Source organism: Zootoca vivipara, chromosome 13 (assembly GCF_963506605.1).
Source record: "Zootoca vivipara chromosome 13, rZooViv1.1, whole genome shotgun sequence".
NCBI classification, from domain to species: Eukaryota; Metazoa; Chordata; class Lepidosauria; order Squamata; family Lacertidae; genus Zootoca; species Zootoca vivipara.
In genome coordinates this window covers 40391339-40417401 of record NC_083288.1, presented here as the reverse complement: position 1 = coordinate 40417401, position 26063 = coordinate 40391339, and the positions used below count along the sequence as shown (strand labels likewise).

At 48.2% G+C, this 26063-nt stretch overlaps 1 protein-coding gene across 1 annotated transcript; it reads right to left on the bottom strand.

Annotated features, from left to right (window-relative positions):
* Nucleotides 1–7938: 7938 nt before the first annotated feature.
* On the bottom strand, nt 7939–24140 carry MAPK7 (mitogen-activated protein kinase 7). Its single transcript, XM_035134184.2, has 7 exons — nt 24031–24140; nt 21189–21421; nt 19204–19369; nt 16931–18060; nt 14330–15258; nt 13244–13371; nt 7939–10805 (listed from the first exon to the last, which is right to left on the bottom strand). The coding sequence occupies exons 2-7, from the start codon at nt 21406–21408 to the stop codon at nt 10652–10654; spliced, it is 2727 nt and encodes a 908-aa protein (XP_034990075.1). The 5' UTR covers nt 21409–21421; nt 24031–24140; the 3' UTR covers nt 7939–10651.
* Between the last annotated feature and the right edge of the window lie 1923 nt (nt 24141–26063).

Sequence of the window (26063 nt, the reverse complement as noted above, 5' to 3'; positions counted from 1 at the left end):
AACAAAAATTATTTGGAGGGGGAATAAAAGGATATTTCAACAACATTCCTCTTTGTTCAAGCTCTTTGACACAGACGTTTCGGGACAAAGTCTGGTCATCTTTGGAGTCTCTGAGATTGAAGTCTGGAATGCTGGTGTTTTAGATACCAACTTTGCAGCAATTCTAGGCCTGACTGAATGTTTAGCTATATGCTCCCCATACGCTATAGATCCAGAATTAGTTAAAAAAAAACTTTAAAAAAAATCTGGGAAGAGCAGAGCAGTAGAGATAATGGTGTCACCCTAATTCTGGGCAAGCAGAAAAAAAAAGAAACGCTGGCTTTAAATTTCCAAATGACTCATCCTGCCTCACCCCAGAGTGGGAGGATTTGGTTATTAATGCCGCACGCTTCACATCTCTTTTATGGCCGAGGGTATATTGCTAATCCTCTCCGGCATTACAGATTTTGAAAGGTTCCATTCATCTAAACACAAATATTAATCATTCGGCCGCACAGGAAGTGGAGCAAAGGAGTCTCGATCTCTGACTCAGACCCATTCTCTCCCCCCATGACCCAGGACAGCAGAAGGTGAAGTCCAGTGTGTTACAGCAGGTAGAAGAGTCGCCAAATGACTCCACTTCACCCACCTCCTGCCCCATATTCCTCACTTCAGTTGTGCAATATCTGGCACACCCCAGACTGCAGTTGGGTAACTGTTCACGAGCTCCTTGGCAAAACATAACATTATCACCTGCAAGGTGGAGCACTTTGAAGGACAAATCAACCCACCCATATGGACAAGGTGGAACATGTGCGGAGGAGGGTGACCAAGATGATCAAGGGTCTGGAAACCTAGCCTTCGTATGAGGAACGGTTGAAGGAGCTGGGTCTGTTTAGCCTGGGGGAAAAGGAGACTTGAGAGGAGAGACGATAGCCATCTTCAAATATCTCAAGGGCTGTCACAACGAGGAGAGAGCATGCTTGCTTTCTCCTGCTCTGGAGGCTAGGACTCGAACCAATGGCAAGGAAGGAGATTCCAAATAAATATCGGGAAGAACTTTCTGACGGTAAGAACAGTGGAACAGACTCCTATGAGAGGTGGTGGACTTTCCTTCCTTAGAGGTTTTTGAACACCTGTCGTGTGTGATCCAGTTGAGATTCCTGCATTCCTCGGGGTCCCTTCCAACTCTACAGTTCTATGATTCCGGGATACTGAAATGACCTCTGCATGTGGCTGGAATGAAACATCCCGCTTCACTGGGACACAACAAGTCAGCAACAAACAAACAAAAACAGCAGGACGTCCCCTTGTGGAATGGAGACTTCATATTGCTTTTCGGATGAACCCAGTAGTTTCTCTTGAAAGGATCTGGACAGCAAAAGCCTGGTGGAAACAGGAAGGCAAGACCCAAAATACCAGCAAAGGATTTAATCTCTGGCGATGGCTGGGTCATGAGTGTTAACTATCATTTTTATAGGGGTTCTGGCAGAACCAAGTAATCTGGTTCTCATTATTGCAAATAAATATATTTTACCACGGTAGTAAGAAAGTCCTGGCTAAATAAATCACATGAAGTAACATTATGCTACTAAGAACATGGATTTATCATTGTTCCTTTCCGCCCCCCCCCCCGCCCCCCAAAATAAATCCCAGTACGTTTTTTTCCATTTGCTTCTCAAGAAAAGGTGAGGCTTCCCACAGCGATGGCTGGTTCCCATTGGGGCTGGTAGGGTGGAATGCAGGGACTCCACCTGTAGGTGTAAAGGTAAAGGGACCCCTGACCATTAGGTCCAGTCGCAGACAACTCTGGGGTTGCGGAGCTCATCTCACTTTACTGGCCAAGGGAGCCGGTGTACAGCTTCCGGGTCATGTGGCCAGCCACTTCTAAGCCACTTCTGGCGAAACTAGAGCAGCGTACGGAAACGCCGTTTACCTTCCCACCTATTTATCTACTTGCCCTTTTGGCATGCTTTCGAAGAGCTGGGTTGGCAGGAGCAGGGACTGAACAACGGGAGCTCACCCCATTGCAGGGATTCGAACCGCCGACCTTCTGATCAGCAAGCCCTAGGCTCTGTGGTTTAACCCACAGCGCCACCCGTGTACATCCGTAGGTGTAGCCAGAGCCAATGAGGGGTGGAGCCAAACCCTTTTCTCTCCACGCTCCTCCCTGTTGAGTTGGGGGGGCAGTGCCTCATATACCCACGAGGGCAAGCCATGTGGGGCTAATCTTGAGCTATGTCCAGTCTCTACCCTTCAATATCTGCCACCTGAGGCAGCCACCGTCTCTCTGCCTAATGTTAGGGCCGGCCCTGACTGCAGAGCATCAAAGGGGCAGTGCTCCACTTGTCCTAACAGACTAGACTCCACCCAGTGTTGATGCGTTTTAAGGAAGGACCAAGACTTGAAGGTGGTCAAGAAAACTAGTATCAGAACCAACAGGGTAGTGGCATGGAGAAACATCATCCTGAGCCTCAAAAACAACGTCCTGCACCAAAGCTGTTTTTGCTTTATATTTGGGAAGAACAGGTTTACAGCGCAGGTTCCTCTGCTTCTTGTCTTCCACACCACAGATCTCTTTCCGCTGTGAAGAATTAGCTCCTTTTCACAGCACCTGAGGTGGAACGAGCACTCGTACAAGCAGCATATTGCTGGCGTGTTAAGATGAGCCACACACAAGACAAAACAGGTTTTTCCTGCCTGTTTTTTCTTTATTTCTACCCTGCCTCGCACACTGCATTTGAACGAGAATCCGCTGTTGGATTCCTCAGAATTTGGCAAGAAGTTAACTCAGGCATCCCCAAACTTCGGCCCTCCAGATGTTTTGGACTACAATTCCCATCATCCCTGACCACTGGTCCTGTTAGCTAAGGGTCATGGGAGTTGTAGGCCAAAAATCTGGAGGGCCGCAGTTTGGGGAGGCCTGAGTTAACTGAAGGCTTCCTAGTCATATTTATTAACTAACCTTCACCAGAAAGTGCCACAGCAGGCTACAATTTGGAATTAAAAATTAAGCACAGCTGAAACAGATTGCCGTCACAGGAATTGGGTGGGTCTTGAAAACACACATCTCAGATGCCAAAGAAGATGCCTGTTCAGCACTGGCCAAAAGATGTGTAGGGAAGAAGCCAAATACACCTTTGTGGGGAATGAATTCCACAGAAAATGTCCTCTCCTGGTCCATTCCCACCCCTCTGCTGATCTTAACACCTGGTTGGGTCTGTAGGAAAAGGACCAGTCTTTAAAGATATTTCAGGACTCCCATTTCAGAATCCAATTGCATTTCAAACATGTCATTTTCAGTTGCAATCTTTTTGGCATTTAGGGTTGCACAACTGAGGGCTTATGCCTGAGTTTCTGAGAAGGCAGAATTTTGCTGTGGCGGGGGGAACACAAAAGAGTTTAAAAGATATCAATCCCAATGGGGCTCAGGTGAGAAGACCTGGCATAAGCCGCCAGCGGCTCTCTGCTTTCGTCATCCCCGTTTGCAAAATAGTCTGACTTCAGGCCTATAAAAGTCTGACTTCAGGCCTATAAACTTTGCGCCATTTCCGCCATATGCATCCCTCCCAAAGGGGCTTGTCCACACAGGTTCAGTTTCAGTAAAACAACAACTGTCCCATTTAGGCTTCATTGAGCTCAGGTGAGATTTTACCAGCTCCACCTGGGCTGGTTAGGCATCTCTCAGCTGCTTTGCAAAAATTTCCACCCACCTATAATCTATGCGGCTGGTAGATTGATATGAACACTTTTGATCCTCCCCTGGTGCCAAGCTCCTACACTGCAGGAACCAACTGCAGCCACTGCTAGCGTCTGAATCAAAATATAGGTCGATCATTGCCATGCCAGGCTGAAGGCAGTCTGCGTCTATAAAAGGAGCTCCAGGGAAGACTTCAAAGGCCATGTTGTCTTGGCCAGTCACAGAGACAACAGGCTAGAGCAGAGTAAGGGGGGGGGAGTTGTGGCCCTCCAAATACTGATGATGATGAGAAGAAGAGGAGTTTGGATTTGATATCCTGCTTTATCACTACCCGAAGGAGTCTCAAAGCGGCTAACATTCTCCTTTCCCTTCCTCCGCCACAACAGACACTCTGTGAGGTGAGTGGGGCTGAGAGACTTCAGAGAAGTGTGACTAGCCCAAGGTCACCCAGCAGCTGCATGTGGAGGAGCGGGGAATCAAACCCGGTTCCCCAGATTACGAGTCTACAGCTCTTAACCACTACAGTGGAACCTCGGTTTATGAACACCTCAGTTTACGAATTTTCAATTTACGAACGCTGCGGACCCATCTGGAATGGATTAATTCACTTTCCATTACTTTCAATGGAAAAGTTCGCTTCAGTTTATGAACGCTTCAGTTTATGAACAGCTTTCCGGAACCAATTACACCCATGCTTCGGGTTAAGTACGCTTCAGGCTGAGTACTCCGTGGACCCGTCTGGAAGGGATTAATCCACTTTCCATTACTTTCAATGGGAAAGTTCACTTCAGTTTATGAATGCTTCAGTTTAAGTACTCCGCGAACCGTCTGGAACACATTAATCCACTTTCCATTACTTTCAATGGGAAAGTTCGCTTCAGTTTATGAACGCTTCAGTTTATGAACAGACTTCCGGAACCAATTGTGTTCATAAACCGAGGTACCACTGTACACCACACTGGCTCTCAAGTGTGGACAACAATTCCCATCATTCCTGATCACAGGCTATGCTGGCTGAGGCTCATGGGAGCTGGAGTCCAGTAACAGCTAGAAGGTCACAGGTTCCCCATCCCTGGGCTTGATTGGGAATGTTTACTAAGGAGCCAAGAAAGCATTTATTCGGTGCATGGATTTCTGTTTGTGGATTAGATGAGCCTTTGGGTCCCCTTCCAGTTCTAGGATTGTAAAATAGGATTTTTTCCACCAATCCCTTCCCTCGCAAGTCCCCTAAATCTAGCGTGGGGATTTCTTGAAACCCCCCCCACACACACACACACCCTGAGCAGATCTGGGGACATAAAAATTGTGCAAGCAGGAATCCTTGCGTAGATGGGGTGCTTACGTAGAGCTGCATTGAATGCAAGCTTAAATGCTCAGTTTAGGCAACAGGGGGAACTATGGTGCAAAGTATGCAAGCCCACATGGGGTGTCAGGATGCCTCTGAAAACAAGTTGCTGGGAATCAGAACTGGGGGGGGGGAGTTGGTGTTGTGCTCAGGTCCTGCTTTTGGGCTTCCCACAAGCATCTGGCCGGCCCCTGTGAGAACAGGCATCAGCTGGATAGCTCCATTGGTTATGGTGTCCAAACCTTTTTCAAAGAGGGCCAGATCCGATGAATTGAAGGGCCATGGGGGCCCACCAAAGGGCCCACCAAAGTTGTTGAGCTTCTTTTAGGATTGAAATTGTTTTTAGGATTTTACCCCAGGAGATAAACTGCCACAGGGGCTGGATTAAACCGACCAGCAGGCCGGATTAGGCCCCCAAAATGGACTTTGGACATGCCTGATTTACTCACTTGCCAACTGCGATGACACTGGGAAAGGATCCCAGCTGAAATCCTGGAGCTGCCAGCCAGTGCCACTCAGGATTACGCCCCCGAAACAAAACAAAAATTACTTCCAGTAGCACCTTAGAGACCAACTAAAGTTTGTCATTGGTATGAGCTTTCGTGTGCATGCGCACTTCTTCAGATACACTGAAACAGAAGTCACCAGACCCTTATATATAGTGGGAGGGTGGGGATCGGTATTACTCAGAAGGGTGATGGGAATGGGTGATTGGCGGATAGGTGTGGTTAACCTGTTTGACGACTATTAATGACTGCAATAGATCTTACACAAAAAAGAAAGGGGTTGAGATGGCTAAAAATAGCTTTATCATGCATAATGAGATAAGAATCCAATGTCTCTATTCAGACCAGGTCTCTCCATGGTTTTAAGTTTGGTAATAAGTTGCAATTCAGCAACTTCTCTTTCCAGTCTATTTCTGAAATTCTTTTGTAATATGACAGCTACTTTGACATCTTGTATAGAATGTCCTGGGAGATTGAAGGGTTCTCCTACTGGTTTCTCTGTCTTGTGATTCCTAATGTCATATTTATGTCCATTTATCCTTTGGCGTAGGGTTTGGCCTGTTCATCCAATATAGAGCTGAAGGGCACTGTTGGCATTTGATGGCATACACAATGTTAGAAGATGAGCAATTAAATAGTTCCGAGATGGTATTGTTTGATGTTGTTGGGACCAGTAATGGTGTTGTCCGGGTGTATGTGGCAGCAAAGTTGGCATCTGGGTTTATTGCAGGCTCTGGTACCAGTATCCATGTTAAGTCTGGTTGCTGTATTATTGTGGGTGATGAGTTAAGATTGGGTGGCTGTCTGTAGGCAATGAAAGGTCTTCCTCCCAGAGCTTGAGAAAGAGAGCTGTCATTGTCTAGGAGAGGTTGTAGGTCTCTGATGATGCGTTGAACGGTTTTAACTTGGGAGCTGTATGTGATGACTAGTGGTGTTCTGTTATTTTCTTTTTGGGGTCTGTCTTGACCTGGCTAAAAGACTGGTGCACATTGCAGGACCCAGACCTCCTGGATTTGGAAGGTTTTGATATCCAATGGGGATGGCACATTTACCTGATATATGGGAAAGCCAAAATTCACAAAAAAATCATGAATCATATAATTAGAAAGTCACTCTTTGCAGTATGGGGAAAATATAAAGATCTGATGGAGCCTAAAGTCCCGTGGTGGACTTCACCAATAGAAGCCACAGCGGTAAAAAGGAAAAATACCCAGGAAAGTTGGCCAACATATAAAACACTTCTAAAAGATGAAGATAGCCAATTAAAATTAAAAAGCTTCGAGGAAATAAGAGAATACATCTCAGACTGGTTCCAATACCCCCAGATATTTGAAAAATTTAAATCTGATAAACAAAAGGGGTTCTCAACAGAAATTTCCCGATTTGAATCTGATCTTGTAAATTCTAAAAGAAAAAACTCTTTCCAAAACTTATCGAAGGAGAAGGAGGTAACAGTGGCCATGGTGAGATGGTCACAAGACTATGTCCCAATGGGAAAATTTGTGGAAGAATAATAGGAAACTCACAAACTGTTATGCTATTAGAGAGAACTTTCTAAAAATACAACACCGATGGTACTTAACACCCTGGAAACTTTTGAAAATGTATAAAAATGTGCCAAGTAATTGCTGGAGATGCGGAGATAATTCAGGGACCTTCTACCACATGTGGTAGTTATGTAAGAAAATACAGGTATTCTGGGAGAGTATTCATTCAGAACTGCAAAAAATGTTAAAGATCTCCTTTAATAAAAAACCAGAGGCCTATCTCCTGGGAATTACCGATTTGGATAGCCCACAAAAAATGAAGGGTATCTCTTTATCATGAGAAGAGAAGAATCTTTGGAAAAGACCTTGATGTTGGGAAAGATGGAGGGCACTAGGAGAAGGGGATGACAGAGGACGAGATGGTTGGACAGTGTTCTCGGAGCTACGAACATGAGTTTGACCAAACTGCGGGAGGCAGTGGAAGACAGGAGTGCCTGGCGTGCTATGGTCCATGGGGTCACGAAGAGTCGGACACGACTAAACGACTAAACAACAACATCTCTTTATACGCTACAACGGCAGCAAGAGTTCTCATTGTGGCAAAATGGAAGAGTATTGAAATCCCCTCTAGACATGAATGGGTCCAAAAGCTGACACAATACAGTGTGCTGAATTAGATGGTCTATCAGGAAAAATAAAGAATAAACCAAAACAGGAATTTGTTTCAAAATGGGAGATTTTCAAAGAATATTTGAAATATAATTACAGTAGTTTAAACTCTGTTGCAGCATTCGAGGAACTTCAGTAATAGTTGCAAGTTAGCTATAAGAGTTAAGATATATTAAGAAAATGTTAAATTATGATAAAAGTGTGCATTGGCAATAAGTAATATGAAATTGAAATAAGGAGTATATGGGAGATTGGGTCTATAGTGTTAAGACCAACTTACGTTTTATTGTTTGGTAAGAAAATTTTGTGTTTATTGCTATTCTTGTGCGTAATTTTGTATCTACGTTTTCTTTTTGTTGTTGTTGTTGTTGTTGTTGTTGTTGTATCCAACAGGGCCCTTCTTACACGCTAATAATCCTACAGGCAACATGGAAAGACACAATACAAACACTGCAGCGCTCCGGCTTTTTATAAATCACAATTTTAATAGAAAGTTTAATGACAAAAATAATCACGAGATGGCACCATCGCTTTGGAGAAAATCCACCACACTCGGACTAAAGACTATGTACACACAAGTTGTTGTTTTAAACACACACACACACACACACACACTAATCCATTTCAACTCTGACCTCTGAACCTTCAGAGGTGCGTTTTCTATCTCCACCCAGCTAACCTAGCACAGAAAGCATCCGAAAACCAACCCTGCGATCTGGCCCAAATCCCAACCCTCCCCCCCTTTGTAGGAAAATGCAACTGGGCGCAAGGTTACCCTTGACAGGCTAGGACTAAGAAAGAAAGGGCACAGGAATAGCTGAAACCAAAATAATCTCAGTTCAAGTAAACAAGGCCCCCAGTTTAATGTTCCAATGCAGTCCGGGGCTGCAGAGTTTGCCTAGTGGGCCACAATGAACTAAGAGGGAAGGTCACCTTTGCTATGCAATGTTCCCGGTTCCATTGGGTGGGGGGCAGAAGAGAGATCTCTGCCACTGCCACCCCAAACGTGGAATTCTCATCTAGACAGGCGTGTTGAAAGCAAGTAACGTCTTCCAGAGCTCAGCATATGGAAACGAGACATCAAGGCCTGCTGCACACAAGGGAAAGATGGCTGGCTAAGGCACTCCTGGAAATCTGGGGCACCCTCGTCTTGGTGAAAACAGGACCATCACCACCCTACGTTTTTGGCCACACTGCATCTTCCGGGATTGGAAACTCTCAACATGGCAGAGCGGCTCCTGAGGAAGGGAAAAGTCTGGCTCCTCCGTAGCGAATTTGGCACCAAGGTCTCATGGGAAGAAATGGCTGGAGGGTTGGCAAGATGGCAGCTTCAGAGGCCTTCTTGGTGACTAGGCCGGCCTGTTGCAGCCAAACGGAAGCCACCAGAAACCATCTTCATATGAGACTCGCACACAGATCAAGAGCAGCCGGCCAGGCAAGTTAGTGGAGGGCGCAGGAACTCCCATTAGCTCAGTTGTGCACGCAGAAGGTCCCGGGTTCAGATCTTATTTCAAATCCAGCTGGGGACCACCACTCCACTTGAAACCCTGGACAGCTGCTGCCAGTCAGTGTGGACAATACTGGGCTAAAGGGACCAAGGGACGAGGCAAGGCTTCCAACTCACCCCTCTGGAAGGGGGATCCACGGCTGCTGCGTGGAGAGGCGGGCAACGTGGAGGGTTGTCCTGAGCCATCTTCCACGTGGCAGCAGCAGGACGCCAACACACACCTTCACCCAATGGGTCACACTTGCAGGAAGGCAGGCATGTTAGACAGACCCAGGAAAGAAGTCCCAAAGCGGAGGAATGGCCGGGAATTGCAACTCCCCATCAGCCAAAGGCCAGGGACGATGGGAGTTGTAGTCCAGCAACACCACCAGAAGGGCCCATAATTTCTGCGTGTCTGCTGAGGGCGGTTCAGGGTTCAACCCCTGCCATTTCCAGTTAAAAGGAACCCTGCAGAAGAATTCCCCCCCCCAGATCTTGGGAGATGCAGCCCAAGGTCAAAATGCACAGCACCAAGCTAGACAAGCCCCCTTGGTCTACCTCAGTATTAAGGCAGCTGTAAGGTGGCTTCCACCAACTTAGATGGCTTTCAAAGAGGATGAGGCAATAATTTGTGGAAGGTAAGGCTGTCAGTGACTGCCAGTCACATAGGCTAGCTAGCTTATTCCTCTGCTGTGAGAGGCAACATGCCCTCAAATGCTGAGAATCGCTGTTGCGCTTGTGTCATAGAATCATAGAGTTGGAAGAGACCACAAGGGCCATCCAGTCCAACCCCCTGTCGTTCTTGCGGGCTTCCTGTAGGCGTCTGATTGGCCGCTGTGAGAACAGGATGCTGGGCTGATCCACTAGGGCCCACCTTACCTCCTTATTCCCACCCCCCTTTCCCCGCAACAGGGCGATCCTCTCATACAATCCAGTGCTTTCAACACACTTTTTTATAAAAGGCAAAGCATGCCATGGCTGAGCATTTGGCACTCGTGTTTCTCTCCCGTCGTCAGTAAACTTGGAAAAAAGAAAACACGTTTAGACGGATGCTCGCCCCTCAAACAGTTTCCTAAGTGTGAAGAGAGAGAGGTGTCCAGTTCTCAGGCCATGAGGCAAAAGGAAAACACAGTGAGGGGTCAGGAAGGCGTTCCCTCAGCACCTATCCCAAAGACAACAGGTAATGGATCCACCCTTTAGTGTTGTCGGCTGAGGTTGTTACCTGAACAGCATTCAGGAGGAACGGGTGTCGTCTGGGCCACCCTCAGACCTTTTATGTGGAAAGTCCAAACACCAGCTCAACCCAGCTGGTGCTTTTAAAAAAAAGGAAGGAAGGAAGAAAAAAGGCAGGCACTGCGGTGACGTTCCCAGCCAGAGTCGCCAGGAAGGCCGTGAGGAACAGCCAAGCGGGGCTCAGACGTTTTCGCACCCGGTCGAAATGAAACAGGAGGAAGACAGCGGAAGGGAGAGGCAGCTTTTTCACGCGTCCTGCAGGTCTGGAATGTCAGAGAGGATCATGGGAGAGCCTAGCTGCAGTTCCTGCTGGAGGGATTCCATGTCGGCGGGGTTCATGCGATGGACTTCCAGCCAGTCGGCGAGGAGGGAGGCCGAGAGCGGGGCAGAATCGCCTTGACTGAGGCAGGAGGAGGGAAAAGGGGAACAGGTGAAGGACAAGACAATGCGGTGAAGGACAAGACAAGGCAGCTGACCAAACGTGAACCATTTTGCATAATGCTGTGGGTGAAAGAAAAAGTCTGGCTCTTCGTGCAGGAAGGAGGGGATACAAAACAGTGTGGCTCAGTGCAGTGTAGCTCCCTCTTTGGGGTGCCTGGAGCGCAGCCCTTTTTGGCGCTTGGGAGATGCTGTAGGACAGGGTTTCTCAAACTTGGGTCGCCATCCCTAACTGGAAAGACCAGTGGTCAGGGAGTCCAAAAACAGCTGGAGACCCATGTTTGGGAGATCCTACCCTAGGACAATGTTCTTCAACCTTGCCCCTGCAAAAAAAAAAATGTTGCTGGACTACAACTCCCATCGCCCCTGACCATTGGTAAAGGACAATGGGATCTGTAGTCCAAAAACATCCAGAGACTAAATTAAGATCAGGGCTTCCCAAACTTTGATCTGCATGCAAATATACAATTAAAAAAATAATACACCAACTAGCATAGTGCAAGGCAATTGCTACAACCGGCAGGAAAATCGTTAAGAGGTCCACCAAGAACCTCAGCAATTTTAAATTGGTCCATGGAGTGAAAAGCTTGGGGCCCGCCAATTTAGAGCACCTGAATAGTCAGGGCACCATCCCTTTTCCTTTGATTGCCTCTTTAAAAGTTTGAAATTTCTATACAGGTGAAACTCGGAAAATTAGAATATCGTCAAAAAGTGCATTTATTTCAGTAATGCAACTTATTATTTTTAATTTTTATTTTTATTTTTACAAATGCTTTCTTTTGGAAATTCCACAGTAATAAAACAAATAGTTACAATAATACAAAAAACAAAAAACAAAATAAACATCGCTATTAAAGGTAAAGGTGCCCCTGACCATCAGGTCCAGTCGTGTCCGACTCTGGGATGGCAGCGCTCATCTCTCTCTATAGGCCGAGGGAGCCGGCGTCATGTGGCCAGCATGACAAAGCACAGAAATGCCGTTTACCTTCCCGCCGGAGTGGTCCCTATTTATCTACTTGCACTTTTGATGTGCTTTCGAACTGCTAGGTGGGCAGGAGCTGGGACCGAGCAACGGGAGCTCACCCCATTGCAGAGATTCGAACTGCCGACCTTCTGATCAGCAAGCCCTAGACTCTGTGGTTTAACCCACAGCGCCACCTGAACAAAGAGTTACAATAATACAAAAAATAAACATCGCTATTACATTTCATTAATTACATTCCATTTATAATTGACCAGCCTAACGACAAATAATTACAATTACAACAAATAAAGGCTTGACATATCTTGCTTTGCATGTCATGCATCTATCTCATATATTGGTTTCACCTTTTAAGTTGCATTACTGAAATAAATGCACTTTTCGACGCTATTCTAATTTTCCGAGTTTCACCTGTATGCGTTGGAGCACCCTCTAGAGGAGAGAAGGGCAATTTGCAATCCTGCAGGTGTCATTGGACTAAAGCTCCCATCATCCCTGACCACTGGGCCATACTGGTTGGGGCTGAGAGTGGAGGAGGAGACTGCAGAGAAGCGGGACAAATTATTTGCATCTGTCTGCACAGCTGGGGTAGATCCCAGGGCCTGTACTAGCTTTTGCAGGTGGGGAATCCGAGGAACTGCTATCCCATCAACAACAGGAAGGCTCTAGAGCAGGCATCCCCAAACTTCGGCCCTCCAGATGTTTTGGACTACAATTCCCATCATCCCTGACCACTGCTCCTGTTAGCTAGGGATCATGGGAGTTGTAGGCAAAAACATCTGGAGGGCCGAAGTTTGGGGGTGCCTGCTCTAGAGAGCAAGAGCTCTCTTCTTTTCTTTCTCTAGAGAAGTCACAGTTTGTTAACTGCTGGTAAGGAAAGAATACAGCAGCAGGATACCGGGCAAAATCCATCTATTTCAGGAAATCATTTGAACATTAGTCGTGAAGAGCACCTGCCGGTAACTATCCTACGAATCCAAATGAGGCAAGTTGCACTGAGTTTGGACAGAGAAGGAGATGTTGAGAGCAGACATTTCTATCTGCAGAGGAAGTCCGGAGTTCTGAAATGTGTAAGCAATAAGTGCTGTCTGTTTGTAGCTAGGAAAAAAGTCTGAAGTCACTAATAATGTATCATTCCAGAGCTCACAAGTGGCAAGACTTCCAAGCTTTAATTTAAACCACAGAGTTATCCACTGATCTTAGAATTCCAAAGCTAAAGGTCCCTTCGCTTTAGCTCTCAGCTGCTTAGCCCTGAGTGATGTCAGAGCAGGTAAGCCAATGGTAGCTGACCAATCTGTGGCCACACCCCCACAGCTCCATGGTCTTGAAGGAATAGGTTGTGAGCATGCTAGTGAACATCTGTGAGCAAATGGCACATAACTCTGTTCTACTTACAAGCCCAGGCAAGCAGCTCTTACCTCTCTCTGTTCTCCCCAACCATGTCGAAAGATTGGTTCAGAAATTCTTCCAGGTCAAATCCAACCCCATAGCCAGCTCCACTACCTTTTGGGGTGCCAGAGAAAACAGGGGGCAAGAGGTCTTCGACCTGGAATCAAGAAAACAGTGGATTCATTGCTTGTGCAGAGATCAGCTTATCACAGGTCATCATCAGGAACCAGCAGACATCAGAGGACAACATACACGGTAGTAGTCAATTTTAAGTTTTACGCAGAGTACACCCACTGAAATTAATGACTAGCATGACTAAGTTAAGTCCACTATTTTCAGATAGGTCTGCTCTGAGTAAACTTTAGCTGAATACCACCCACAGTCCCCTCTGCCAGGCTATGTAGAGCTGGCAATTTTTTTAAAAAAAATCACATTTGTATGCCACCCTACATCTGTAAATCTCAGGGCAGTTCACAACATAAAACTACAATATAAAAAACACAGAATGCATAAAAACCACCATACAAACCAGGGTCCAAATCCAGATAATTTTGTCGTGCTTAAGATCCATTGAAACCAAACAGGGAAAGTTAGCTGAGGAGATTAAATACTATTAATACTAAATACTATTAATTTAGTCAACAGCAGTGTTCTGTGGATCTTGGCTACAGAGGATTTAGTTGGTGCAAAACGTTGGCAGCATTAAGATAAATTCAACAGTGTTAATAAGTTTTGATGGAAGCAATAATGGAATAATATGGTTTGGTTTATATAAAATATGCAGGGATTTCTGCTATGCAAAATGAACCATGGAAAGAGAAGAATGGGAGTCATTGGTATTTTAAGGTTGTTTAAATGAATATTCCAAATTTTAACACAGAAAATTTAATTAAAAACATATAAACAAAAAGAGAGAGAATTTAGTGAGTGCAGCAGCAAGAGAGCATGGATCAACTGAGCTCTTGGCCTGGAAAAAAGTCAGGTGGCCACGGCCTCCTTGGCAAACGACCCCCAGCTTCTCCAAGCACCAAAAACAAAAAGGATACCGCCCCCCCCACTTCTCTAGAGAGCATCTAGCAAGCGCTTCCCCTTCAGCATACAGAAAAAGGCATCACCTGGGATTTAGACAACTGCTGTGTCACCACGTTGATATCCGGAGGCTCTGACGGCAGTCCCGGGGCCATGTGGGGATGGGCGGGTCCCCCGGCTTCGTCCCCGACCAAACCCTGGGGCGGCAGCTCAGGCTTGCCCCCCACCTCTGCCAGAAACAGGGGCTGCTCCGCGCCGGCCCTGGGCCTGTAGCTGACCGCTTGTTCCGGAAGAGTACCGCTAGGGGGCGCCACCTCCGGCTGAGTCCCTGGCAGCTGCTCGGCCACAGCCCAGTTTTCAGGCGCCTGGGAAACGCCGCTCCAGGCGTTGAGGGCCGCCACGCCATAAGGGCCCTGGAAGATCTGCCCAGAGGTGTACTTGACGCCAAGGAGGCACTCTGGTTTTGGGGGGGCGGCTTTTGGGCACGTCGGAGCAGTGACCAAGAAGGGGCCCGGTTGTCCCGGGAAGAAGTGGACCACGTTGGCACCAGATCCCTGGACAGGGGCCAGCTCCGCCCCCACAGGCACAAGAGTCAGGTTGGGCCCACCCAAGCCAGGCACTCTCTTGTCCGGGAAGGCAAGGAAGTCGGCAGGCGCGCCGCCGGAAGGGGTAGTGGGGACATGGCTGACAGGGAGCGGCTGAGGCGGCAAGGAGTTGGCAGGAGGGGCCTGAGGCAGGATGTGGGCAGCCGCGTTCGCCTGAGGCGGGATGGCGGACCCGTTCTGGAACGGCTTGTTCTGGGTACGGTCAACCATCTTGGTCCACCTTTCCAGAAGGTTCCGGTCGTTCTCGGTCAGCATTCCCTTCCGCTCCTGTTCCTTCTCCTTCTTCTGCTTCTCGCGCTCCTTGGCTCGCTCCTGGCGCCGCTTGCGCTTCTCCTCGCGCTCGCGCTGGCGCTCCTTTGCCGTGACCGGTCTGCGGATATCGGGCGTCTCGGGCACCGTGGAAGGCGTATCTGCGGAAGAATGGGAGAGATTGTGGGGAAGCCTTTACAGTTGCCCTGCATTATGCAGCCACTACGTCTACGGTCAGCGATTCGGTTTCACCTGCGCATCATAGAACTCCAGAGTTGAAAGGGCCTCTGAGGGTCATCTAGTCCAACCCCTTGCAATGCAGATGGCCTATATGGGGATCGAACCCGCAACCTTGGTATTATCAGCACCACACCATGAACAACTGAGGTAACTCTCCATGCTAGGAAGCTTATGCTTGTGGAAAATCACTAAATTTTGAATTCCCCCAATAGTCCAGCTCTGCAGGAATCACTTCATACAGGGCACATCTTTGGAAATATCCCACAAATCACCTAACCTACACTTCCCTTCGTGATCATCAGCTCCAAATTGACAGGAGCTGCAATCCACAACATCTGGAGAGTGTTAAGCAGGGGAAGAGTGGCTTAGATGGTCCTGCTGCCCATCAGCCTCTCCCTTTCTCTGCCTCCCAGAACAATTGGGAAGACTCCGCTCTCATAGGGCAACATTTTCCTCCAAATGTTCAGATCTGGTTTTCATCTTGGGGTTTCCAAACAAACATCTGGCTGGGGCTGATGATCAGGGATGGGGACTGTGTAGTCTTCTGGGTGTTGCTGGACTACAAGTTCCATCAGCCCCAACCAGAGTGGCCAAATCCTCCAGTCCATTGAGGGCTACCTTTGTAGGTGACCCGGAAACTACAATTAATCCAGAATGCGGCAGCTAGACTGGTGACTGGGAGCAGCCGCTGAGACCACATAACACCGGTCTTTAAAGACCTACATTGGCTCCCAGTACATTTCCGAGCACAATTCAAAGTGTTGGTGCTTTAAAGGCCTAAATGGCCTCGGTCCAGTATACCTGAAGGAGCGTCTCCACCTCCATTGTTCAGCCCGGACACTGAGGTCCAGCGCAGAGGGCCTTCTGGCGGTTCCCTTGCTGCAAGAAGTGAAGTTACAGGCAGACAGCCTTCTCGGTAGTGGCGCCTGCCCTGTGGAACACCCTCCCATCAGATGTCAAGGAAATAAACGACTATCTGACATTTAGAAGACATCTGAAGGCAGCCCTGTTTAGGGAAGTTTTTAATGTTTGATGTTTTGTTCTGTTTTTAATCTGTTGGGAGCCACCCAGAGTGGCTGAGGAAACCCAGCCAGATGGGCAGGTATAAATAATAAATTACAGTGGTACCTCGCCTTACGAAGGCGATCCGTTCCGCGGCGCTCTTCGCAAGTCGAATCCTTCAGTTGCCGAAGCGTCCGTTTTGCGCATGTGCTTCTGCACATGCACCAACCACGCGTGCCGCTTCTGCGCAGGCGTAGAACACGCGCGCGGTGAAAAGACTTCTGGATTTGCAGACTTCGTAAGTCGAGGCATTTGGATGTCGAGGTACCACTGTATTATTATTATTATCCCCTCTCACTGCTACCTTACACCAAACTTGAAACCCTTGGGAAATGGCCGTAGCACCGAGGCAAAGCACCTGCCTTGCAAGCAGAGGGTCCCAGGTTCAATTCCTAGCATCTCCAGGCAGGGCTGCAAATGTCCCGTCAGAAACCCTGCAGAGCCGCTGCCAATCGGCGGGGCTAATTCTGACCTAGATGGACCAATGGCGTGGCTCAATATACGTCAGCTTCCTTTGCACCAAACCCTTACCTCTGGCCTTGTGCCGGAGAGCCGACGTTAAAATGGCCGCCCGGAGGGCAGCCTTGGTGTCATCCGAGATAGCGCCTTCCCGCTTAGGCGGAATGGTGGCTGGAGCGCCCTCTTCAGCCTTCACCTCTGGCTGCACAACGGCCGATGGCACCAGCGGAGAGGTGAGGTCAATTGTCTCCGTCAGCAAGTAGGGCCCGGGAGAGGCCATGGCGTAGTCTCCGTCTCCAGCCCGAGGCGAGCCGGCGCTGGGCATGTCAACATCGCGGCAGCAGAGGAGCAACGCCTGGCCGCCTCCGCCGACAACCGCCTGCTTCAGCGCCGGCTTGAAGCTGATCTGCCGCCGAATGCCCTCCCGGCGCTCGTGGAAGTCGTTGATCTCGGCCACAATGGCCTCCTTTATCTGCTCCTTGGTGAGCACCCGCTTGTCGAAGTCGAAGTCGAAGGCTGGGACGCAGTCGGGCTCGTCGTCCGGGTCGTGGTACTTGGCCAGGAAGGGGTAGTTCAGCGCCTCCACCACGGAGATCCGCTCGCGGGGGTCGAAGCGCAGCATCTTGGAGAGCAAGGCCAAGGCCTTGCGGTCGGCGTTCTGGTAGAGGCTCTCCCAAGGCACCGGCTGGCGCGACGGCAGGCTCTGGACGTAGGCGCGCACGCGGTCGGCCCCGATGGAGTGGACCACTTTGGCCGGAGGGGTCCCCAGGACCGTGATGATCAGCTGCAGCTGGTGGATGTAGTTTTTCCCCGGGAACAGCTGCTTTCGCCCCAGCATCTCGGCGAAGATGCACCCGACCGACCACATGTCAATGGCTTCGGTGTACTCGTGGAGGGAGAGCATCAGCTCCGGGGCCCGGTACCAGCGCGTGGCCACATACTCGGTCATGAAATACTTGTACTCGTCGGGCTTGGTGCAGAGGCCACGGGCCATGCCGAAGTCACCGATCTTGAGCTCGCAGTTCTCGTTGATCAGGAGGTTGCTGGGCTTCAGGTCCCGGTGGATGACGTTGGCCGAGTGGATGTACTTGAGGCCCCGGAGGAGCTGGTAGAGGAAGTAGCGCACATGCTCCAAGGTGAGGGGCTGAGAGGAGTGGATGATCTGGTGCAGGTCGCTCTCCATCAGGTCCAGCACAACGTACCTGGGCAAGGTAAGAGCAGGCGTGGTCAGTCAAGGAGAGAACCTGAATATTGTTCCACCACAATATTCACCGGGGGGGGGCGCCTTTTGGACAGACTCTGTGTGTCTCTCTCTCACTCTCTCTTTTCATATCATTTTTAAATATAAAATTTATTTATTTATTTGGTTTTTCAAATTAAAGTTTTACAGAGATATATCAAACATAAATCATAAAAACAAGATTCCAAGCCATCTCCTGGACTTCTGCCCTCCCTTCTGTGGGTCCTATTATTAATTCTTTTCTCCCACATCTTTAATGATAATCCAAATCCTTTACCTCTTCCATTATATCCAGAATTCCTTTTCATATCACTTTCATTCAGTCTCCAAAAATATTTCAAAGAATTTATCAACATACAGGTGAAACTCGGAAAAGTAGAATATCGTCGAAAAGTGCATTTATTTCAGTAACGCAACTTAAAAGGTGAAACCAATATATGAGATAGATGCATGACATGCAAAGCAAGATATGTCAAGCCGTTATTTGTTGTAATTGTAATTATTTGTCATTAGGCGGGTCAATTATAAATGGAATGTAATTAATGAAATGTAATAGCGATGTTTATTTTTGTATTATTGTAACCATTTGTTTTATTACTATGGAATTTCCAAAAGAAAGCATTTGTAAAAATCAAAATAAAAATAAAAAATGATAAGTTGCATTACTGAAATAAATGCACTTTTTGGCAATATTTTAATTTTCCGAGTTTCACCTGTATACTTTGTAGAGTTTAAAAAAGTTTCTTCTTGACTTCCCACCCCTCCTTTCCCGATGTTTGTTTTTTATTCCTTTTTATGAGCTGTTCTGCAGCACATCTGTTTGTCTTGTCTAAAAACCCCACTACCATTAAATCTTTCAATAATCTACTGCTTATATTTCAAATCCTGCCAGCGACTTCATATATGGGTGGTAATTTGATAGATCAGTGGTCTCCATTCTTCCTTAAACACTTCATCATTATGCCCTTTTGATTTGGCAGTTGATTTTGCCATTTCAGCCTAGTCCATATTAATGGATATATTAATGAGGATTCTTGGGGGGGGGGCTGAGATTTATTTATTTTTAAGGGGCCCCCCCTTTATCCAGGGAAAGAATAGCACTTACACAGATTTGAATTCCGCATAAGGCACAGAGGGCTTAAGGATATCCTTGATGGCGATGATGTTGTCATGCTTGAAATGTTTGAGGATCTTCAGTTCGCGCAAAGTGCGCTTGGCGTTCATCACCACATCGAAAGCGTTGGGGATTTTCTTGATCGCCACCTGCTGGCCTGGCAAGGGAAGAGCAGGGGAAACAGGTTCATAGCATTGAATCAGAAAATGATTCATCTCATGCATCCGGACGTGTCACTCACCTGGTCTTTCCCTCCTTCCCCTGGAGTGCATTATGGGATTTCTCCCCCTCACAACAACCATGTGAGGAAAGCTAGGCTAGGCTCAATGCACCTGATATCTCCCACCAAAGTTTAAAACCAACTCTCTCTGCTTCACGTCCAACACCCTGAGCCAAATTAGATGTGAAGGGGCAGCCCAGTTTACTTTGGCGTGTGATTGTCTTGTTCACAAATGGCATGTGAAGAATTGAGGACTGCTCTCTTTATTGGGGGGGGTCCTTTGATTTTTCAGTTTTTTAAAAAATCATTTTTAATAAAAGATTACAGAAAATATAAAGAAAAATTAGTTTAAACATGGTAAAGGGACCTCTGACTGCTAAGTCCAGTCGCGGACGACTCTGGGGTTGCGCCGCTCATCTCGCTCTATAGGCCGAGAGAGCCGGCGTACAGCTTCCGGATCATGTGGCCAGCATGACAAAGCCGCTTCTGGCAAACCAGAGCAGTGCATGGAAACGCCGTTTACCTTCCCGCTGTAGCGGTACCTATTTATCTACTTGCACTTTGACGTGCTTTCTAACTGCTAGGTTGGCAGGAGCTGGGACCGAGCAACGGGAGCTCACCCCGTCGCGGGGATTCGAACCACCGAGCTTCTGATCGGCAAGCCCTAGTCTCTGTGGTTTAGACCACAGCACCACCCGTAAGCTGTCACAATTGTAAATGAAGAAATACTCATTCATTGCATTTCTATCCCACATTCCCTCGCAAAAGTAGCTCAAGGCGGTGTACATGGTTCTCCCCCTCCTCATTCAATCCCCACAACAGCCCTGTGAGATAGGTCAGGCTGAGAGGCAGAGACTGGCCCAAGGTCACCCAGCGAGTTTCATGGCTGAGCGGGGATTTGAACCCTGATCTCTCCCAGGTCCTAGTCCGATGCCACACGATAGGATACAGCTATGCAATTTACCGAGTTGATAACATGCCAAGAGGAAAGTGATGTGTGGCGTATGATCACAAAGGGTACAGTTACAGTTAAGTTTTTAGCATCAATGGGTGCGTCACCACCACCCCCAAACTCTGTTTTTATTCCCAGCCAGGCTCCAATGAGTCAAGCCGGAGAGAGAGAAAAATCCCTGGGGCATCACAGCACAGAGCAGCCAATCAGTACAAGGTCCCAAAGCCTCAATCGTCAGCTGGGGGACGCAATCCGGCCTTACTGGGTAAGGCCAAAGGCTTACCCCAGTCAGACAGTGGGCAACCAGGTGTCTCTAGAGAACCAGAACCTGAGCACAAGAGCATTGTTTCCACTTGGGATTCCCAGGAACTGGTACTCAGAGGCAGACTGCCTCCAACAGTGGAGGGAGAATATAGCCCTTGTGGAGAGACTTATTGTGGAGAGCCAGTGTGGTGTAGTGGTTAAGAGCAGTAGACTCGTAATCTGGGGAACCGGGTTCGTGTCTCCACTCCTCCACATGCAGCTGCTGGGTGACCTTGGGCTAGTCACACTTCTCTGAAGTCTCTCAGCCCCACCCACCTCACAGGGTGTTTGTTGTGGGGGAGGAGGGGAAAGGAGATTGTTAACCGCTTGAGACTCCTTCGGGTAGTGATAAAGCGGGATATCAAATCCAAACTCTTCTTCTTCTTCTTCTATTCACATCCATCCATTTGCACGGGCCCCACCTCTGTGCACAGTTGAGAGACCAAACAACGGCATCCTCTCAGCTTCCATCCAGCCCTGGTGCTTTCCTCCCCCCCTTACCTGTGTCCTTGCGGCGTGCCGAGCTCACCACGCCGTAAGCGCCGGTGCCAATCGTCTCGATGACCTCATATTCATCCCCCACCTCAAAGGTGACGTCGAAGGAGCGCGCCTTCAAGATGGCCAGGTTCTTGGCTGCCACCGTGGCCTGGTGAGCCGGCTCCGGCTTGGCTTGGGCCCGAGCCTCTTCCTCGCCGTCATCTTCGATCGGTGGCTCCGCCATGGTCTGTGGGCTCCTGTCAGAAAAGGCCAAAATTGTTTAAGGAAGGACCACCGCCCTCCTTAGCAAGGGGCACCATCTCCCACCCCCCTTCTCCACCGCATGAGATGTGGCAGACAGTTAAAAAAATAATAATATTAATAATAAGTGTATTATTTGTGCCCCGCCCATTTGACTGGGTTGCCCCAACCTCTCTGGGTGGCGGCTTTGAGGTGTCGGCACGCAGCTTCCAGGAAGAATCCCATTCAGCTCCTTCACTGCACAGCTTCTGACACACAGTGAAAGTATTGCTTTTATAGTGAGCATTATTTGTTTACCAATTAACATTTGTTTATTAAAAAATACTGCTATACAGCCTGCCTCATCAATTCTTCAGGCCATGTACAGCAATGTCCAAATGGGTATAAAAACATTATAATACGGGGCAGCGGGGTGTTTGTGTGTGTGTGTGTGTGTGTGTGTGTGTGTGTGTGTGTGTGAAATTGTAAGACTAGGGCACAGCTAAAATGGTAAGGCCGCAGACATTAAAAACATTGGCAGTCCTGGGGGCCTTCAGGAAGATGAGCATGATATCACTTTGATAAATAAATTTGATAACCCGAAACAGATCTGTGTTTTTGAAAGGAAGACTGAAGATGACTAATGTGTGTGTTTCCCAAGGGAAAGGTAGTCCCACAGCGCAGGAATCACCTCAGGAAACTCCTTCCACTATGACTGTTTACTGCACTTCCATAGGTAGGGATGCAAGCAGGAGAGACTCATCAGTTGATCATAATGACTATGTGGGGCAGAGGTGGGGAAGCTCCAGCCCACAAGCCTAATTAGGCCCAGAATGGGTCACAATTTGGCCCCAAGGCCATTCCCCACCCCACCCCCCAAAAAAACCACCACACCCTCCTATCACACACAGGACATTGTAAGAGATTTCAGGTGTGTAGCAGGTAAGGTCACAGTAATCGGTTGATACCACCCCTTTGAAATTTGTCAGGGGGCCAGTTCCTCACTCCTGGTGTAGGAAAACAGGGAGAAAGTTATCCTGGTCCAAGGTATTTAGAGCTTTCTCGGTTCATACCAAAATATCAAACGTGACCCAGTAGCTTAGTGGCAGGCAGTATAACTCCTTTAAGAGTGGTATAATATGTACAGTAATAATATTTCCCAGTAAGTAGCAAAGTTTTATATCAGTCACAGCCTAAAAAGCCATGTCAGACAGAGCGTGTTAGTGATACTGAGAGGCTTGCTATTTTAAAATATGCTGCTCACATTATGTGTTCCAAACGTTTTAATCAGCATTTAACCGTTATATAGTTCTCTGACTCAGGGTCCTTGATCAACAGTAAGAAGAACTATATTTCAAATATATTGGCATGTGCCAAGGTTACTTAAAGATATCAGCTACCCAATGTGGTTTCTTTACCCACCCCCTGGATAACTGACTTTAATTGCTATAGCTGTCACCTAGGCAAAATATATTAAGATAAGCCAACGGTACAGTGATTTCCAAATCAAGACCCAAAAGGGGGGGGATTAGAAGATGAAACCAAAATATATTAAGATAAGCCAACGGTACAGTGATTTCCAAATCAAGACCCAAAAGGGGGGGGATTAGAAGATGAAACCAAAATATATTAAGATAAGCCAACGGTACAGTGATTTCCAAATCAAGACCCAAAGGGGGGGATTAGAAGATAAATATCTTATCCCTGAATGGGATTATTCCTTATTTTAGAAAACCTGGAACCCCACATTAGACACACACTATCCCACGGAATAAGCATCCTTATCTGCTTGCACAAAGCAAAAAGAGATCAACACACAGGTCTGTGGAGGTTCTCCATCATCACCCAGGATATTGAGGGGGAGGCAGGTGGGAAGGACCACTTCCTTTACAGACAGCAGGGAATGGTGTGTGGAAGGCAAACGGACAATGGTAGCTTCCATTCTTTTTAAATTCATGGGACACAGAGAAAAAAGATGGGGGGGCTGGGGGTGAAATGCCAGCCGGGTCTGGGATAAGCGAAGATTATTATGGGATGGTCAGAGCAAAGACATTCTGCCCCCCCCCCCGTCATGTGGTGGAATGCTGCGAATGGGGGAAAGGGAAAGATGCCAAGGAGAGCATCTTATCCCATCACAACCCCTCCCCCACCAGAAAGTAAATGGGAATAGAGGCTATTATGGGATAGAGAGGGAGAGAAAAGGGCTGCCCCTCCTGATCTCCCTACAAACCAGCTGCGATAGGGATCCATCAGAAGTGGGCGGTGGGGAGAGTTGGGGTTGGAGATGTCACTAAGGAAGAATAGGGAATACTGTATACCGTGGGTGGAGCATAGGGCGGAGAGAAGGAGAGATATTATTGGGGGGGGGGGTGCATTTCGAGGCTTTTGTTCCTGGGGGAGGGCCGAAAAGGGAAAGAGGAGGCGTATCGGGCAGAGGAAAGGAGGAGGAGAGTAATGGCTGTACTGTAATTTTATTATTTATATCTCTCATGGGGAGAAAGAAGCATTGCAAAGGCAGGAAGGGATCTTGCACTGGGAAAGGCTGGACCCTAAACCCCTTCGCCGTGCTTCTTAATGGAGGGGGGGCAGAAAGGAGGGAGGGGGGCAATGAAAGGTGCTTGCTCACCTGCCAGAATGGAAGGGGAGGCGCAGCAGCCCTCCGGCAGACTTGGGCGGTTCCCTCTCCGGTCCGCCACTCCCTCGTCCTCGCCGCCGACACCTCCTTCTTACCTCGCCCCCCCCCCGGGTGCCCGGATGTCACCGGTCAGAACCCGCCTCGGCCAATCAGAACGCGGGAGGGCGTGGCCTCAGCCGGCGAAGATCTAAGCGGCGGCTCTTCCAAAAAAAAGGGGGGGAATCCCGCCTCTCTCGCTCCAATGAGCCAATCGCAGAGCGGCAGAGGGAGGGAACCACTGAGAGGAGAGAGGGTTTTTTTTGGGAGGGAGAACCACAATGGCGGGGGCGGAGCCAAAGCTCTTCTTGCACCTGGAAGCGGTTGCATTGTCAGCAATCAGAAAAGGCGTCGGTCTATTTGCTGCGGATTTGGGGAGCAAGGCGGGGACCTTTGTTTTCTGCGCGGTTAAAAGCCGCTCCTAAGGCGGAGCTCCAATGCTTGACGGTGCAGTAATGGTGGGAATCTTCACCGGTTGGACTTCTGCCTGTCCGGCAGGTGTTGGCAGCTTTTCCAGGGACTATGCGGAGCCACTCGGGGCAGCAGGGCAGGGAAAGCCCCGGTGCAGAGGTCTGCGAGGCACCAAATCTTGTCATTCTGCTTCCCCAACTGAACTGCCTACGTGTTTAATAATAATAATAATAATAATAATAATAATAATAATAATAATAATATATACCCCGCCCATCTGACTGGGTTTTCCCAGCCCTCTGGGCGGCTCTCAACAGGATATTAAAAACACGATAAAATGTCAAACATTAAAAACTTCCCTAAACAGGGCTGCCTTCAGATGTCTTCTAAAAGTCAGATACTGTAGTTGTTTATTTCTTTGACATCTGGTGGGAGAGCATTCTAATGGTTCCCTGCCTCGCTGCCAGGTGTGACTATAATCATCTCAACAAATCATCTCAAGGTTATAGGTGTGGGTTGTTGTTTTTTATCATGCATGTAAAAACTGATTATCGCTGACTGTATTTTCAACTCCCACCTTACCATTTTCTCCCTTACAGTGTATACCAATTTAAGATTTCCCTTCATCCATAGGATGAAGTGGCCTTGAACCCATGAAAGCCTATCTATGAATCTTGCTAGTCTTTCAGGCGACAAAAGATGTCACCTCCCCTGGGATGAGGGATTGACTGTAAAACCACTCTGCGAATTATAGCTCTGCGAGGGCAACATAAAGTCTCCTACCAACCTACAGCACTCTTAAACAACAGTTCCCAAGACACTTTGGGGCAGGCATCCCCAAACTGCAGACCTCCAGATGTTTTGGCCTACAACTCCCATGATCCCTAGCTAACAGGACCAGTGGTCGGGGAAGATGGGAATTGTAGTCCAAAAGATCTGGAGGGCCGAAGTTTGGGGATGCCTGCTTTGGGGGAAAGCCAGGACTGTTTAAAGCAGTTTGCGGCTTTAAATGCAATAGTCTGGAGGCGGCTTGCATTACTGATTGAGCCTCTGCAGTGGGAGTGACTGAATGACCCGATTCAGTAGAATTAGCCACTCCCAAAAAATGCCGATTGGAAATAATGGAAGCAGCCTCATCCTCCTTGGATGGAAGCTTTGACCTCATAGGAAGCCTAGAATTTATTTACTTACCATAGTTAAGAAAATCTACCGTTCTTTCCCCACTGAAGCTTTGGAACAGCTTTTGTTGTTGCTGCTGAATTCCCTAAAGCAGTGGTTTTCAACCAGTGTGCCGTGGCATCCTGGGGTGCCTTGAATGATGATCAGGGGTGCTGTGGTCAACAACACTGGCCTCTTTCGTTTCCTCCCTCCTCTGACGCCCTCTCACATCTCCCAAAGGCTTGCATGGCTGTTTGATGCCGCAGCCCTGGCTACAAGCTCCCCAGGCGAATGGCACCTCTAGGGCTGGCCAGGGAGTACTTCCCAGGCCCCTGTGGGACAGTGTGAGGAGGCGCCTCTCCTTGGGACAAGGGGGGCAGCTCAGAGACCAAGGAGAGGGGAGGAGGCTGAGGGAACAC

Bases quoted from the DNA above. Each gene is read 5' to 3' on its own strand.
- MAPK7 (XM_035134184.2), bottom strand. From the start codon at position 21,408: ATGGCGGAGCCACCGATCGAAGATGACGGCGAGGAAGAGGCTCGGGCC. The intron at 15,259-16,930 runs GTAAGGGTTTGG...ATTCTTCCGCAG, and splicing joins TCTCCGGCACAAGGCCAGAG to ATACGCCTTCCACGGTGCCC. The intron at 13,372-14,329 runs GTGATGCCTTTT...TCTTGATTCCAG, and splicing joins AGCAGTTGTCTAAATCCCAG to GTCGAAGACCTCTTGCCCCC.